This window comes from Chlamydotis macqueenii, chromosome 7 (assembly GCF_036417535.1).
Source record: "Chlamydotis macqueenii isolate bChlMac1 chromosome 7, bChlMac1.mat, whole genome shotgun sequence".
NCBI lineage: Eukaryota > Metazoa > Chordata > Aves > Otidiformes > Otididae > Chlamydotis > Chlamydotis macqueenii.
Window position 1 is genome coordinate 28,105,063 of NC_141562.1, and position 17,495 is coordinate 28,122,557.

A 17,495-nucleotide genomic window follows, 5' to 3' on the forward strand; every position below is an offset into this window, starting at 1 on the left:
CAAACTATTACCAGGTTATCAATGCCAACAAGAAGAATATTTAATCAAACTATTACCAGGTTATCAATGCCAACAAGAAGAATATTTTAGTTTTGATTTGCTACAGGCCATTCCTGCCTGAGCAGCAGTATCATCTGCCAAAGCCACCTGCTGTCACACCCCTCCAGTTTTGGAAGAGTGGCATGCAGAGACAAAAAGCTAGATATTTCCATCTTCAATTCCAGAAGTCACTTAGTACTGTTTACCGTATTTGGCCCCACTTTCTTAGCTGAAGGAGACAAAAGAGAATTTAGGCATAAAGGAAGCTGCTTGTTTCAATTCCTTGAATAGTATAATACTTTGTGCATTTTTAATAAAAGCAGCTATCCTGCTTTGATAGCAGCCTCCTAGACAGCCACAGCTCCACTGTAGCTCCTTCCAAGCCAAATGTAGTTATTTGGTCTTTGAAAATATTCGGAGATTGTGATAAAGCATCTTATCTCCTTAAATGTCTGCCTTTTTGTTTGGGTCAAAATAGCATGAATGTATTGTTCCAATTCCTATTCTCTGAGAACAGATTGCAATTTGATTGTAATGCACTTTCCCTGGTCTTCAGAGATGCCTTTGAGAAGGTGGACAGTTGGAAAAATAAGTGTGGGCTAAACAAAACAATCCGTTCGAAGCAAACAGTCTCTCTACAGATGGTCTGAATGAGCTGTAAATTATTATTTTGATTTGGGTGTTACAATAACCATGCTAAAAACGCAACTCCTTTGCTAAGGGCTACTTCAAATACACCTGTTGACATTTGATCTGAATTGACTGAGTAATTGATCAGGAAGTTTCAAACCAATCTTTCTTTAAACGTGACTGAAGATTTTGAGGCCTCCCACAGGTCTCCTGTGCCAAAGCCAAGAAGATATCATGTCTTCTGGTAGGGTCCTTAATGTCCTGTCCTGTAAGCTTAGGTTTTAAGGTGATGTAAACAGGAGCATAGGGTACAGCAGCAGAGTAGATAAGGTATGGCATTGAAGGCCTGGGTTTGAGCTTCAGTCTGGTTACATGAAGAAGGTCACCCAGTTAATCCACTATAAAAAGATCAGATGAATTGAGGAATTAAAGATAGCCAGCTGTGATATTAGCCAAATTATCCCTTTGAGTATTTCTATCTACAAAATCTGGTGCACTTTGAGCTTACAAGAAAAGACTGACCTTGCACTTTCTTCTTTGCCTTTTGACAATCCTTGCTTAATTTCTGGGAATAGATTTGCCTCCAGATGTTAGACCTCACATAGAATCCAGAAGATCATTTGCTACCTTGAGTTTAAATTTCATTTAAACGAGACTATTTCAAGAATGAAAAGGCAATTAAAAAAAAAAAAAAAAAAAGGATCCTCTGCCTTCGTTAAGAAGCCATTAGGAGCCGAGCTGCAAAATGGTGATTTCTTCAAAATGGAGCTAACCTTTTATGTGGATCTTTTAAAAAATTCAGCTCCAGAAGGCAGCAATAGCCTTTCAAGCTCCAATGCTAATTCAGCATTGTTCTTAATTAGGGAAGATATGGAGCAGACACACAAAGACATCTCTTTGCTTGGTTCCCATTAAAATCCACTAATGAGGCAAAGCACAGAAAGGAACCCACACAGGTTGAAGAAGGGAATTTTAAGACAAAAAAAAAAAAAAAAAAAAAAAAAAAAAAAGAAAAGAAAAGAAAAGAGAGAGTTCCCTCCAAAACTTAATGAACTAACCATACAGAAATGTTAATTGACATGAGCTGTGGTATCTGCCTATATTTCATGCTGATGTCCTTGACTAGCCAAAGTTTCTGACTTTGTTTTCGGTCCTTTCTTGCTTGCAAATATTCTATTAAAGAAAAACAATGTTTTCACTTATTGTCATCTTGCAGTTACTTGTGCTGGATTCAAGAATTTCCATACAATCAAATTATCTGTGGTTTCACATGGGCATTCCAGCAATAGCAACCTACCTTGGGCAAGGAGTACTTTGGCAGCTTCATCTGTGTAAATGCGTTCCTCCTATAAGAAACATAATAATGTGGTCTTCCTCCCGATGTCAACTATGAGAGAAGCAGGAAAGTTATCATCAGGATTTTTTTAAAATATTTTTTTACTATCTGGGAAAACATCAAGCAAGAGCTGTCAAGGGAAATACCATAGTGTTGGTGGTAATAGCTTAAAATTGCAGCACTATTATGGTTGATGAATAAACAGTGATCCAACTGACAGTGGCTGAACGAGAGAGCAAGAGGAATCCCATTTTCTGCAAAGAGAGACAAAGGCCAGAATTTCAGGTGAATGTTTGGGGAAAGTGAAGTCCTGGCTCCACTGGGCCATTATATCACTGCTGCTACCACAGCTCTCCTCCAACTTACCACAAAGCAGCCTGTTCCTTGCTCTCTGCAGAGCTGCTGTGTAGGCTATTGGTTAGCTCAGCAGATTGGCAGACTTGATGCTTGATTTCTATATCTGCCTCCACCTTTGGTTCCTGTGTGGCCCTGTACAAGCCATCACATACATCTGTTACCAGATCAGCTAAGCATTCAGAACCCCTGAAGGTAAGGAGAAGCTGAGTTGATTTGGTGTTTCTGTGAATCTGGCCATTTATTTAAGTGCCTAAATACTGATGGGGTTAGAGCAATGTGAGGTTTCATTTCCTAACACCCATTAAAGGGTAAAAAATAGAAATAAAAAAAAAGCTGTCAATGTTATCTGGCTTCCAGTGCTGCTAAGCATAATCGCCGTTTGTAAAGTACTTTGAAATCTTTGGATGAAAGGTACTGAAGAACAAATATTCCACAGGATCCTCCATGCGGAACTTTGCTTTAATTGCCTGGTATCTGGGCTTATCAAGATCCTATGAAGTAAAGTGTTTTAAAATGCACTGCAGTAGTTTAAAATGCAAGATATACAGAGGCTAAGTTCATACCAGATTAAGTAAAATAAGAACTATTTCTTACTCTAAAGCTCTTCAACTATTTTTAAAGGGAATTGCACAGAAGTCAGGAAGGAGGAGGCCAGAAGCATTGTTTATGAGAGAGTGTGAGTTTGTAAAGAAAACACAGTGTAGTGGGAGAAATAAATCCACGTTCCTTTATCCTCATGCTTTTGAGCCTACCTCTCCTTCCAAATGCCTTAGTTGCAGAAAAGATAGATGGAGATCAAGTAAGGTAGGGAAGGCTAGAGGAAGGTGCTCAGAGTGTTCATCTTTTCTTTCAAGCCTTTACTGTCTAGTGTAGGGCTACTCATCCTCTGAAGAACAGTGCTTGCGATAAGGCAGGGTCCAGCATCAGCCACAGTGTGTTATTTAGCTGTTTCTTGCAAGCCAGATACATCCATCGATATATATGTAACCACCTGAAGAATCTCATTTTAAATTGCCAGCCAACAGTGAATTCACTGACTACTAGGAACAAAGCAGAGGTTGTTTCCAGGGATTACAATATTATTATTTCATATCTGTAGGTGTCAATTATTAATGATTGGCAAGTACAATCTCTTTGAACTGTTATACATATTTCTGTTTAAGAATCCTAAGAAGTTTAAGGATTAAAGTAGGAGCTTTCCAAATCCATATATTCCATGATACCTTCTCAAACCGCATTACAAACATGAATATATGGGGTTGTGCAAAGTGCCCTTGGGCATTAAGGGAAATGTCATAAGAGACTGCCTCTCCTCACACCACGCACCTAGCACAGAGGTATAACAAAGCTGAAATTTGACAGCACTAGGAACACTATGCAACTGTTACAGACATAAAGAGAAATGCATCAAAATAAAAGGGCTATTCACAAAGGTAGACAATCTCCCCAGCATTGACTTCAGATGGGGCAAAGGAATTGGCTTCTCCACAGTGTGCAATAACATCAGGTCAGAATACAGAAGATTAACAATCTTGAAGAGCACAAAACCAAGGCAGCAATGATGAAGTAATCAATCAATTCACATAAGAAGAGAAATTCCCCAGCTCCTGTGTCACTTGCGCTACAAACACGCAGTTGTTCTGAAATTAGAGAGCATGCCTAAACAGCGATGCATGCCCCTGTTTTCCTTACCGTATAAACATTTCATTTATGCCTCGGACACACTAGGCACAAAAGCTATTCTGGAACATATGTCCCAAATTTATTTGTGGATTATTTAGACTGGTGTTTATGAATGAGTTCATTAACTGACAGTAATTAACAATCAACTCATACAATTTAAAATATCAGTCCTCTCTCTCCCCTCCAACTCCAATCACAGCAGAATATAAACTGTCTGAAAGACTAGTTTAGTCCTAATGATTTCCAGTTCACCTCTGTGTCCCTTGCAATTCTGTTGGCATTTTTTTTGTCCTCTTCAGCTGTAATTAAACGGACACTAGCAGCAGGCTAACGAAACCCACAGTAGTTCAGATCTATTCACCAGCTATCACCTGGAACACAGCTTGGCTGAGTACATCTCATCTTCTGCCTTTTCACTGTAATCACAACTGAGGCATAACAATAAAGCCTGATTACTCCTTCTTTGGTTCTTCCCCTGACTCTCTCCCTCCTTTTTGATTTTCCTCTCATGCTCAAAAAAGCTTTGGTCTACTCCCTTGTGATAGCAGATGACTGACACATCACTTCAAGCTTGGGGGTTACAGCAGTAATCCTAAAGCACTGATGAGACAGCACGGAGTGGCATAGAGCACTCCAGGACAGAGGACGGATGCTCCAGGCAGGAACTCTATGACCCTTCAGTGACAAGATACTAGAGGTAAAAGGAACGCTATTATATTACTGTAATGAACTGCTACAATCCACTCAGTGCCTTTGTTATATGGATCTAGTCTTGTCTGATTTGTTAGCAGCTAGCACACATGCGTACACATGCAAAAGAACACTATAAATAGACTATAAAATAATAGAATAAATAAGAGAAGAGGGTGTTCTGCACCTGAACAAAGACATAATCATCCTGGACGATCAGGGAGTTATGGTCAATATAGCCTGGAAAGGGTTTGCTGCGAGTGGCTTCACTGCAGTTCTGCATCTTGCAGGTGATGTATTGGGCATCTGAAAGGAAAAGAACAAAGACTTTTAAGAAAAAGAACAGGACATTTGAGATCCTGAGCACTGATTTTTTCCTACTGTTAGAAACCTATCTGATGAGGCAGCATTTCTGCTTCCGAGTTTCATGTGACATGAAGTGACATCATTCATTCAATGCAACACAACACTTCTTTCTCTTATATCCCTTGTAAATCCAACCTTGATTACTTTCTTCTTTTAAGTTCCTTCCTTCTTTACCTGCCTCAGCCTTCCATTATTTCTTTCATTCCACCCTACATCAGAGCTATACATTGCTCCTTTATACCAAGAAAGAGCCCAGCAGAGCGGATCTGATTATTCCATGCCACTCTTGTGGTTCCATGCTAGAAGTAGACCAGAGGCAGCATTTGAAGATGGCACAATGGAATGCTTGTGGCTCAGGTCTGACAGAAAACTGTCAAAGGTGTATCATTCAGCACCGTCACCTGCCCTGCTGAGTTCACCTGGATGCTACCCATGCTTAAGCTTAAAGCAAGGAACAACAAGCAAGTGAGGGAACAACATAGCTGTGAAAGACCCTTTACAGAGGCAACAAACAGCCCAAGTCCTGTGACTCCAAAAGTAACTATGGTTCTGAAGAGTTGTGTCTATGCTGCAGGACAGATACTCTCCGTGCTGAACCTCTACATTTTCCCTGTCATCCCAGTGACGCGGAACTTGCTGTAGAGCATGACAGCTTCTCCACGGTCATGTGCTGAGTTTATTTAGAATATGGCCAGAGCATGCACAAGTATGAAGATACCTTCAGAGGACATATGCCCTATAGTGTCACCTCTCAGAACCCCTTCCACGGCACACCTCTATTTCCTACAGCACTTACACTCTGCAGAGTAATTCAGATCACCTTGGAAAGTAATTCAAACCACCTCCTGTTCAGGGGTTTTGCCTACTTCTCTGTTGACAATGTAGGTAGATGCACTCTGGCAGATCTGGGCAATCATTCCACACTCTCTTGAAACTAGAGGCCTTAGCAGTTTGAAACAATTGTATGTTTCAAAGTAAACAGCCTAAATGCAGCCCTAAAGGCATCTCATCCACTGTTACTGTATGGGATGTCCTTATCTCCTATTCTGAAAAACTGCAGGGTGCTCATCTCATAATCCACCACCTGAAGAAAAACAATTTTAATTTCTTCACGGTGGTAATTTATCCTAAAATACAGAACCAGATTCTCAGTATTCAATCTGGGCTCTTTCAGATCCATTAAGAAGTTGCTCTTTGTTTAATGACAAAGCTAATTTACAGGAAGAGGATTTGGGCATTTTAGCATTAGAACTCACATGACAGAAACACTACATGGCATTTAATTCTTAGAACTATCTTTTTGCTTGTTGCAGAAGTGCAGGTCCTTGTTTGATAGAATTACCACTTTCTGATCAGAAAAGTAGCATTTTATACTGAAATAGAAATGGCTGGATTTTTACCATCTCATATTTAATCTCAGTTTTTATTAAAATCTATCATTTGATATTTCTTTCCTTGCTTCTAAGAGCTGTTGACTTCTGCTTGAAACAGGCAGGGTAACAAACCTTCAGGAAAGTTTGACCAGGGATGATTTTACCCTAGCATTTGCAGAGTTCTTGGAATATATAAAGTGCGAAATATTATTAGTCAGTGTAGTTTATAACATTTTATGCTTTTGCAGCTCACAGCATAACATTCATTAATACAGTCCAGACAGCATGACCGAAATGCATTTCCCTTCAGAGAGACATGATTTTTTCCACATTAGCCACGAGAGGGCAGGGAACGACGTAACTCTCACCCTGCTCATTCCAGTGAGCTCAGGAAAGTTCCCCTTCAGAGCTGCTCAGCCCTCCATCCCTCTGCTCCAGGAAGAAGGGGAACAACGGGGCCAGAGCCTCTTCCACCACCAAAAAGTACTGTGTGGGGCAGCACGTTCCCTCCTAGACATATAACAGAGCACGGACATGCATCTTTTCACCTGCAACACAACCAATTCCCGCTTCTCCTGTTAACTCAATCCATTGTAACATGGACAGACCCTTATACCTGCAGCCCCATCCATCTCCTCTCATTCTGGGGTCCCAAGTGAAATGTGTGGCAATCCTGACCTTAAAAAAAAATGGCATCAGTTGACATGGCTGGCCCCACTGCCTCTTGAGCTGTTGGCAAGAATGAATGGCTTTTCACCCATGGGATGGAATCACCCAGCACACAGCTATACAGGATCAGACCTCTGTTTCCCTGCGTTGTTTCCTTTTACTTCCATGGGCATACCAGCTGCCTGGGAGACACTGAGAGGAGACTGTGGTGCCATCTGACTTCTCATGCAAACAGGTCATTTATCCTGAGAGCACAGGATGGGTGCTGCTGGGACCAGCCAGCAAAGACAATTAAAGAATCTCCTCTGTAAGAGACCTTAAAGAGCAAGCCAGGGTGACATCCATTAGAGCTGACTGAAGTTTTTTCGATCCTGTTTTAATGGAGGAATGGCGACTTTGTCTATTTCTGCTGCGATTGCAGGAGTCTGTACAGCAGTGATTGTACCGTTGATGAAGATTTACTAAGGCAATTCTTGTGAACTTCTACAGTGCAATTCTCCACGGCTTCAATTCTAAAATGCCATAACAACTACTAAAGGGCAGAGCACTGAAATTGCTTAAGCTAATCTCCCAAACAACAAATCCCCAAGATGTTTACACCAAGAAAAGCTCTCTCTGCTATGGAAGACAGAAAGAAGGAAAACGGGCTTCTTGCAGTGCCTGGGTCCCTCTTTTTTTCCTAAGGGAAGTTTTGCTGTGCTCACACTAACTCAAGGATTTTGTTCCTGCATTTGATTCTCATGGACATTTTATGCGATTCCATTGGCAGAGCTTTGTAATTTAGCATTAATTAATTTCAATTAATGTATTCAGTTGCTAAGCTCTGGAATTAATTTCATTAGTTTTCCCGCACAGATGTTTTCCCTGCCATAAGTAATTAGGACATTATGTTTTTCAGTTCCAGAACCCTCACCTCCAACAACAGCTGCTGTTTTTAATATACAACAAAAAAGTCATGCTGTGCCTAGACAGAAGAACATAGCAACTTTCAGCTTTTACACCCCCAGACACTTTGATTTTAACAGGTTTAGACACCTAGAGTAGAACTCTTCTCGGGGAATGGCAGCTATTTCTAGAGAGAAAGCAAGAAAAGTCATAGAACACAAGAATGGAAGAGACATCTTGTAAGAGAAACCTCTGACAAAATTAATCTGTTTCAGTGGTGAAAGAGAATTACAACTGCTAACACATTGCAAAAGTTAAGAGCCAGGAGGACTCTGTGCCGTGAAATATTTTAGTCTTTTCTGTTTTGCTCGAGCTCCATGCTGATACGTTCTCAAGAGAAATTCATCCAGCCTGTCCCACAGACATTTCTTGGCTCAGTTGGTGGAGATGGAAGGTTGGGTGGTGCTTACTGGAGGCTGGTGGGCCTCTGCAAAAGTACAGGGGAAAGCTTCAAATCCTTTCCTAAAGCAGAGAAGGACTTACTTCAGGATACTTTTTTGCCGAGTGTTATTTTGTATGACATCAAACCATAACACCCATTGCTTTCCAGTACAAGCTTGCTTGTTTATCTTTTGAAAACCTTATTTGAGCACAAGGAGAGTCAGAGAAAATTTTCACTATACTCAGCTGTGACTGTATCGCTCCTCCAGATCTTCATTTTTCTTGTCTTTAATTTATTGAGGACGTGTCCTTCTCTCCACAAATAAATCCACTAAGGACAAATCAGGAGTTTATGCAAAGAGCATCCACACAACCTATGACTTGTTTCTCTTCCAGATTTACTATGGAGTATCCCAGTTCCTTACTGAGCAGCTTACACATTAGGGATAGTTTCTGCTTTTGAAGGATGACTGGCATCCTGTAACTAAAGAACCGTAAGAACATGCTAGTAACGTATCTCACTGAAAGACCCAGGCCTGTAACCCCTCTCCAGCAGTGGCTAACAACAGAAGACTAGAAAAGATTATAAGAATTTGTCCAGATGGTAGTCCACGTGTACATCGAGCATCCACAACCTCCCACGGCAATGAGTACCACAATTTAATTAAACATTCTCCCATACATTAATCTTTCTACTCCTTTTTTTGAGAAACATACAAAATGACTGTTCTTTATCCATTTCCATCTGGTCTGAATGTTGATTTGTGAAACATTTATGATATGGGAATATATTCACCACTCTCCAGGACTCAGCAAATGCAAAGCAATTAACCAGTAATGAAGATCAGTGAAATTAAGCTATCCCATTTACTAACTACTCACAAATTCGTTTTTTATCCTGCTGCTACTTTTTCTTCATTGCATGTCAGAGTCAGGAATCTTTCTTTACATGAGGAAGTATATGCTCTACCATTTCTGGCATAAGATTGTAATTAGAGAAACTAACAGATGTCATTCTCCAGGACAAATACCAATCACGATCAGGAAAAAATATTAATCACGATCAGGAAAAAAAATCACTGCACAAGTTTAGGGCACTAAGAGAATTAATTCACCACTCTAGCTATGTTAGCAAAAGACTGCCAAGCTAGGTTGCCTACTTATTTTTTCCACAGCAGTGATTATTTTATTCTTCCTAGCAACGGTTTGTGAAAACAGAAATTAAAGTCCTAGTCAATTCTGTGTTTCAGACCCTATTGGTGAGATGCTCAGTCTCTGTTGACTAGCAAGCAGAGTATGCCTGCTGACCTCAGGTGAGGCTTTGGTCTTACCTGCAACTACAGCAGGTGGTAAATTATCTTTCAATAAGAAAAGTTGCTGTGCAAATCAGGAAGGCAGAAGGAAAGCAAAGAAAAAAAAAAAGCACTTTTTAAACATTAGAAGCTCTCTACATTTTTTGCTAGTACATTAGAAAACTCCTTAGCTTCTTTCATCAACACTTAAAAAAATTTACATAAATTAAAAACTTCACTCAAAATAATTGGTATCTATCTTCACAAGCTAATGCATATTTTAAATGTAACAGTTGGTTTTCTTGACTTGCATCTATAGAAACTGTCACTTAGACATCCTCTGAGTCAGCTTTGCCATTCTTTGGAGGTACCCAGTTAGTCTCCAAATACCTTCTAGGAATCCTTCTTTCTATAATTCCCACAAACAATCTGGATTCCTCAGTAGGGACAACCTGAATAAAAATTACCTCCCAGGTCAACTAGCTTGAATAAGGCCTTACTGGGACAACTCTCCCTAGCTCAAATCAGATAAACCCATTAAGGACCTTTCAGGACTTGTGTATTCTTTACAAACCTAAAACCCACATGTCATTAAAAAAAAAAAGCACTGGAAGCTGCATTTGAGCAAACCTGGATTTAACTTCCATTCTGCCTGCTGACTACAGGGGTGAACGTAACAAAGAGAAGCTTATCATGTGGTTAAGAACTGTAGGGGATTAATTGTCTTACTAGGGTGTTGACCTGAAACTAGGCAAAAAAAATTTCACAATTCCTGCTGACTTTGCTGGCTTGCCTTTGATTTTCTTCCAAAATCAAAGTGGAACACCAGGGACAACTAAGCATACAAATGGAAATATGAGATAAGGTACACATGAACTTCTTCCAACCAGAAAAATCAGTTTTACTACTGTGTTCTCAGTCCCAGCTTGACTTAGATTGGGCCTGAAGCCTTTAAAAACTAAACAAAACCATCGCATTTGACAAGATGAAAATCTGCCTGGTGCTCTCCAAAATTTACACAACAGGATTAAAAACATAAAGGGCAATGATTAGCCCTGCAAATCTGTCTCTATCAATACAATTAAACTGCACAGTCTAGTACGTTCATCACTGCCTGCACTCTAGTTTGATGAGACACTGGCTTCAGAAGGAGTCCGGATTTTTCTGGATCCCGAGGGAAAAAAGAAGTAGGGAGAATGTGAGCCCAAGTACAACATTGCTAGCCAGATCCTCAGCGGGTGTAAACCAACATGCCACTGAAGTTACACTGATTTATGCCTGCTAAGAGACTCCTATTTTGGTCTTTGTAAACCTTTTACATTATGTATATAAACACAATAAATAAAATGCACAGGCAGACAGAGATAGAGAATTATTAGTGTTCTAGCAGGAAAAGCCCAATTCTAAGATTGTTGCTGCCAGGTGTTCTCAAACAACCCTGCCAGGGAGATGGTCTAACATTGTACTCAGCTGACACTTCCACTTCTTCTCACCTAAAGCTGCAGTTATACTACTCAGCTTTTACTGGAAGAGATATCAGCACAAGAATGAGGTGGTTTTTCGTATTTGTACTGAGTTCAGCAGGTTTTCGCTTAGCCCTTATATTTCCACTTCAGGATCTTTTATTTTATTGTACAGACTGTGTGGCTGTTTCCACACTACCTCCCTTTCCTTCTTTCTCCCTGCCTTGTTTTCGCAAGTCTACCTTCTCAAATTTAATCCTTTTCTTGAGTTTTTACACTTGGTTAACTCTCAAAAGAGGTATTCCAAACAGAGTATAAATAAGTAAATGCAAGAACATTAAAAAAAAAACCACAGAAAAAAAAAACATGAAAAATTATTTGCAAATTACCCTCTGCTTGAAAAAACGTATTTTTCTCACTTCACCCCATCACACCACTGGCAGTGACTTCATTCCAGAGAAGGAAAGTTTGTTCAGCCATTGGAGGGTGATAATTACTTCATCCAGATCTGGAGTACCTCTCCTATGAACACAGGCTAGGAGAGTGGGGGTTGTTCAGCCTGGTGAAGAGAAGGCTCCAGGGAGACCTTATAGCAGCCTTCCAGCATGTAAAGGGGGCCTACAAGAAAACTAGAGAGGGAATTTTGACAAGAGTATGTAGTGATAGAACAAGGGGTAATGGCTTTAAACTGGAAGAGAGTAGGTTTGGATTAGACATAAGGAAGAAATCCTTTACTCTGAGGGTGGTGAGGCACTGGAATGCATTGCCTAGAGAAGTTGTAGATGCCCCGTCCTTGAAAGTGTTCAAGGCCACATTGGATGGGGCTTTGAGTGACCTGGTCTAGTGGAAGGTGAACCTGCCCAAGACAGGGGATTTGGAACTAGGTGATCTTTAAGGTCCCTTCCAACCCAAACCATTCTATGACACTATGATTTGATTCTATGAAAGTAGACTGACTTAGTACTTAGAAGAAGGCTCTAGTAGCCAAGAGACCTGAATATACCAAGTTGGTCACAGTAACTAGAGCAACGGACAATGTGCACACTCTGAGCCTGTCCCAATCTCAAAATCCTGTGACCTACTACCAGACATCTTCTGGCAAAAAAATGCTGTGATATGTTCCAAGGTCATGCTTTGAGCAACCCACCTCAGCCCCTGGCCAAAGACCAACGCTCCCTGGAACAATGGGCAAAACAGAGCATGCACTTACTGAAAATCCAACCTATTTTCTTATATTGCCAGTGAGCTGAGCTGGGGACCTCCTGTCTCATCAGCAGAAGTTTCATCCAAATGACTGGCTTGCGAGAGGGGTCATCACTGGCTGAAGGTTTGACATCACCACTATATTTATACTAGTAGTTCTGTCACTGTCTAAACAGAGAAACTTAAGTTGTGCTGCCTCACAACTAAGGCAAAATAAGTGCACAGAATCAGTTACTAGAGCTCAGCTGATTAGCAATAACTTGTTATTTCACAGTTCTTTACTGATATGCCTAACTCCTCAGTGAGGCCAGTGTCACGTACCTGGTTTTTGGTTTCCACCTTAAAAGGTATAATAGAGCTTACTAATTTGTTAAGCACTCCAGAAGTCTTTCGCAGAAATGTGCTATAGCTGTGAAAAATTTTCTTATTACAGCCTAAGAACTCAAACAAGACCATTCAAGGCATTTGGAGCATGACACTTTCCCTGCCCACTGCAAGCTGAACATTCCTCAAAAATATCAACAGGATACAGCTCCTTAAACATAGATTGTAGTGCTTCACCTCAATGACCTCAAATTCTTAATGCATTGTAACAGTAATATTTTGAGCTGAAATAGATAGTGATCTGTTAGATTATTTCATTCTTATTAGCACATCCCAAGAAATAGAAAGCCTCATGTTCCCAGCCTTGCCACCATGTTTAGGTGAGCAAAACTGAGAGGAGAAATAATAATCAGAGATCATAAATTATAAATAGAGATAATACATTCTTTCACTTTTACTAATCTTGCGTATCTTGAAATTGAAAGACCTTTAAAATTTCATAGTTTCTATCACAACTGTTTCTTTTCAAAATGCATCTTCCAAAAATTCTCTTTCATGCTAAATTTCAGTGAGTTAAAAACTGACTACCTTACAGTCACCTTTTCAGACAGCTTTTTAGTTTCTGATGACAAAACACACATTTTAAGTAACACCATTGCATTTTGGGGTACAATTCAGTGGATAATTTTATCATTTTTTAAAGGAATTAATTAACTGCACTATTAATACTTATATATTGCAAATGGTAAAAATCTGCTTGTTATGCTGCATCAAAGCTGCTATTTACAGAGAAAACAACATGGAATTACAATGACGAGATCTATGGCAGTCAGGCTTTCAGTGTGATGCCTGCCTGAGGCAATCCAGTGCTGTGGAAAAGAAATCCATGGAGGAAGATCAGCAAAGGCAGTGGAGCTCAAAGATAGACTTTGAGGACGCATGGGTGGGAGGAGAAAAGGCCAGTGGGTGACTCAGGGTGCCCGAGAGAATTTACAGCCAATTAGGAGACTATTTTGGAGTTGCAGGTAAAGGAGGCTCCTGGAATGCAGAAAAGCACCGCAAGAGGCAAAGCAAGGAGGGAGAGGAGCTGATGAAAGTGAAATACAATGACAGGACCAGCAATAACAGTGAAGAATACACTTAGGATGCTCATTAACAGGTTTCTAATGAGAGACAAGTTAGGTATTTACAAAGGTAGTACCTAAGGCAGAGTATCCGTGGTCTGTTAAAACCGTAAAGCTATGAACAAGGTGATATTATATACTGTGTGAAACAACAGCAGCTAGGCGCTGTGTCCCAGAAAGTTCTTTCCAATGTCATGTTGCCATGAATAAAAATCAGGTAAGAAGAAAGAAAAGTGTTGTATATACTAACTCCAGTTACTGCTTATCACCTGTTATTCCTTACCATGTTCTCGGTTCCTTTCACAGCCTCTTAATCTCAACTTTTTGCCTTAGTGGAAAGACTTCTGACAGACTTGCCTTGGAACAGTCAAATCCCTCACATTAAATGAGTGAATCACTAAACAGAAGTCAGATTTCCATCATGAGACTGTGTGTTTACAACAACATGAGGGCAGTCCAGAATACCACAATATTTGTAAGCTGATGTACTTACGACCATCCAGTGTCTTTGCCTCCAGGTGCACGAGATCAGGCTCTCTACCAGACCCCATCATAGACCTGTAAAAGACAGATTGATACAAAGGTGTTAAAAACAACAGATATCATGAAAGTCTGAGATATTAATTCCACAGGAGAGCCTGTTAAGCTGGAACTAAACTCACACTCACAAGTAAGACCTGAAAATTTTGAAAGCATTTTGGAGTTTTCTCCAGAATAAACTTGAAAATTTGAGAGAAGTTGTATCATTTTATCAAATCAATGCCATTGTGCTTATGAGTTTTTTATTTCTGACTCCTTTCACTTCTTTCCACCTGGAGACTTGTTTCTGTTCTCGCTGGCACCTGACGTTTTGATGTGTCTCCTGGTTTGGCCAGAAGAATGCATTTCAGTTCTGGGTGGGATACAGAAGACTTTAATTGATGGGATAATAGTGTTTTCCAGCATACTAATTAGAGCTGTTCCTTTATGTTGGGCATTTTATGCATATTTGCTTAATTGACACTCTTAATGATCAATATTCCCCCATTAATTAAGAAATTTTAAAAACTCATTTCATCCTGAGACATTTTATCACTTCTGATCTAATAAAAACAGTGTTCCATTAGTAAAAGAAATGTCAAATTGACTCAGAAAATGACTATTTGTTCACTCTGAATTAACAAGCTACAAGACAAAGACATTGAGAACACGACAAATAAGAGGTTTATGGACTCAAGCTTTGCTTCTGTTGCTGAGGTTCCTCTGGACTTACACCGCTGACCTCAAGAACTCCCTGGGACAGTCCAAATGACCAGCAGATTGACGGACAGTCTGAATTATGGCAGTACTGACTGCAAGTATGTACCAATTCCATTGCACAGCTGCCTCAGCAGCCTTGTTTCTGGTCTTGGTCCCACCATGCAAATTACAATCCTACATTAAAGCTAAGGGTTAAACAACCAGTTTCTTGTTAGTTGTCTGACCTCCAAGTTAATAGATGTGCGAGGGAAGAGAAACATTCATTTCCAGTGATAGACAAATTAGATGCTGATCTGTTCAAAGCCTCATTATTTTTCAGGAAATCAAAAGTGAGGTTCAAACAGTGATTTAGACCTTCATTCAGTTCCCACTGACTGCAATCAGAGGCAGCTCCAGCCCTTAATCATCATGCACATTAACTCATAACCATTATAAAAATGTTAACAATAACAAGACTATTTGTGCCCTGATGAGTCTTTAGCTTTGCTTGACAAAGTCTGTAACAATTCTCTAGCTAGAAAAGGCTTGGAATTTTCTGTTCTTCTCTGCTGAGGACTGGAAAGTTTCAGAAAAGACTGAGCCAGCACTACTTTCACCTCTTCTCCATTTTGAAGAACATTTACGGCAAGGTCTTTTTCTCCTTAACATTCAACTTCCACTTAAAATCTTTACTTCCGGATAATTGACACCAAGTGGGTGGGAACAGAATATCTTCCCATAGTGTTTTTCCTTTACCTGCTATCATCAGCAGATTTAGGGTCAAAATGCTGGACCTGCTAGTTACAATTCAGTTCAAGATAGATAGATGACAGTGACAAATAGCTCTAAAAACTGCAGGACTAAGCTTGTAATTTGGCATATCTCCTTTTCATTCTTGTTTATTCAAGCGGGCTTTAAGCACACCTGGAACTGGGCTACTGCAGAAGACACAGTACAGCTTTGTCGCTGTATTCCTCCTCTTGACCTCACACAGCCCCATTGGGACGTGAACTCTCCAAAGAAACAAGGATTATATTCTATGGATTTGAACACTTTGTCTCTTCAGAGACATACAACAATGGTATTCATCCAGCAAATAATTTGTTGCCCCATTTAAAGCCTGTGAGTCTACAGTCAGGTGCTTTGTGAGTTTCCTCCTCACAGTGCTATTCTGATCCCGAGAAATATCTCTGTTGCATCTTCTCAGGCAAAGACAGCTAATTCAGAATGAGACATCTCACTGATGGATGCAATGTGATTGTCACTGCTGTTTTAACTTGTGACATAAGCCACAATTTACATCAAAATCTTAAATGTCTTAAAAGCAGTATATAAATATCTAGATCCATCAAGCTCTGAAAGTTAGAAGGCTATAGCTGTAATGACCTGCATATTACTCAGTCTCACACTACGACAGCCAGTATTGGGACTGCAGAAGCTTCAACTCAAGGTAGAATTAAGCCATCAGTTGTCCCAAGGATGTACAGAACAAGGATGGCTGAAACATGACTGGTGATAAATATTATTCATCTACTCAAGAGCTTCCTTTCTTTTGCTATCTCCTAACCTCTGCAAATTAGAAATGTGATGACAAACAAAGATGAAAAATAAGGCCCAGAGAATCTAAGGGAGGTCCTAAAGTCAAACAGGACATCTGAGGTAGAGGCAAGAACCACATCCAGCTCTTCCTATCTGCTAGATCTTTCTTCCTACTTTAGAAAATACACATTCCATTGCTTTGATATATAATAGGCTTAATTTACTTGTGACAGTACAAGGTCACAGTCACGCCCATAATATTAAATAACATGAACAATCAGTTGCAAAGGACAGGCAAAATACAAATACATATCTGCTCAAATCAATATTAGTTGTATACAGCTGACACCCAGAAATGTATCATTCCCATCTGGATTCTGCTGAGCGCTTACTAATCAGATTTTTTTTTTAATGTCACATTTTCCTGTATCGTGCTGTCCTGTTCCATGGTAGCCCTGTGATACTTCTCTATACCCCCCTCCATACCACCTGAAAAGCCACATAAAGAGTATTCATCTTACCTAGTTATATGCTATAGATATTTAACTCTGAGCTAATCACACTCAACTCTCTTTGCAGGCAGTGAGGAGAAAGAAGTAGGTTTGCACTGTAGTTCATCTGAATCGTGTTAGATATGACTTCATGAGAAAAATTTTATCCCAGAAAGTGTTGTTTCCTTCCACTGAATATAAGATGTCTGGACACCTACACTACAGACACCCACATGTGATCATCTAAAGGTCCCAAAGCAGGTAACACAACAGACCTGAAATGTATTTATTTCCTGCATTTAAAAATATGAATTACAGATAAACTATGGATTGTAATAAAGAGTGAAGAGAACGTACTAGGCCACCTTCCCT

The 17,495-nt window shown here is 39.9% G+C and overlaps 1 protein-coding gene across 2 annotated transcripts in view; it reads right to left on the reverse strand.

Annotated features, from left to right (window-relative positions):
- LOC104475586 (VPS10 domain-containing receptor SorCS1) overlaps window positions 1–17,495 on the reverse strand; it is a 292,980-nt gene that overhangs the window by 71,048 nt on the left and 204,437 nt on the right. For both annotated transcript variants that reach the window (XM_086752150.1, XM_086752152.1), the window contains exons 6-8: window positions 14,369–14,433; window positions 4,923–5,041; window positions 1,967–2,056 (exon numbers count right to left, since the gene is read on the reverse strand). In XM_086752150.1, the coding sequence (XP_086608276.1) occupies window positions 1,967–2,056; window positions 4,923–5,041; window positions 14,369–14,433 (274 nt within the window). The remainder of the gene's footprint in view (window positions 1–1,966; window positions 2,057–4,922; window positions 5,042–14,368; window positions 14,434–17,495) is intronic.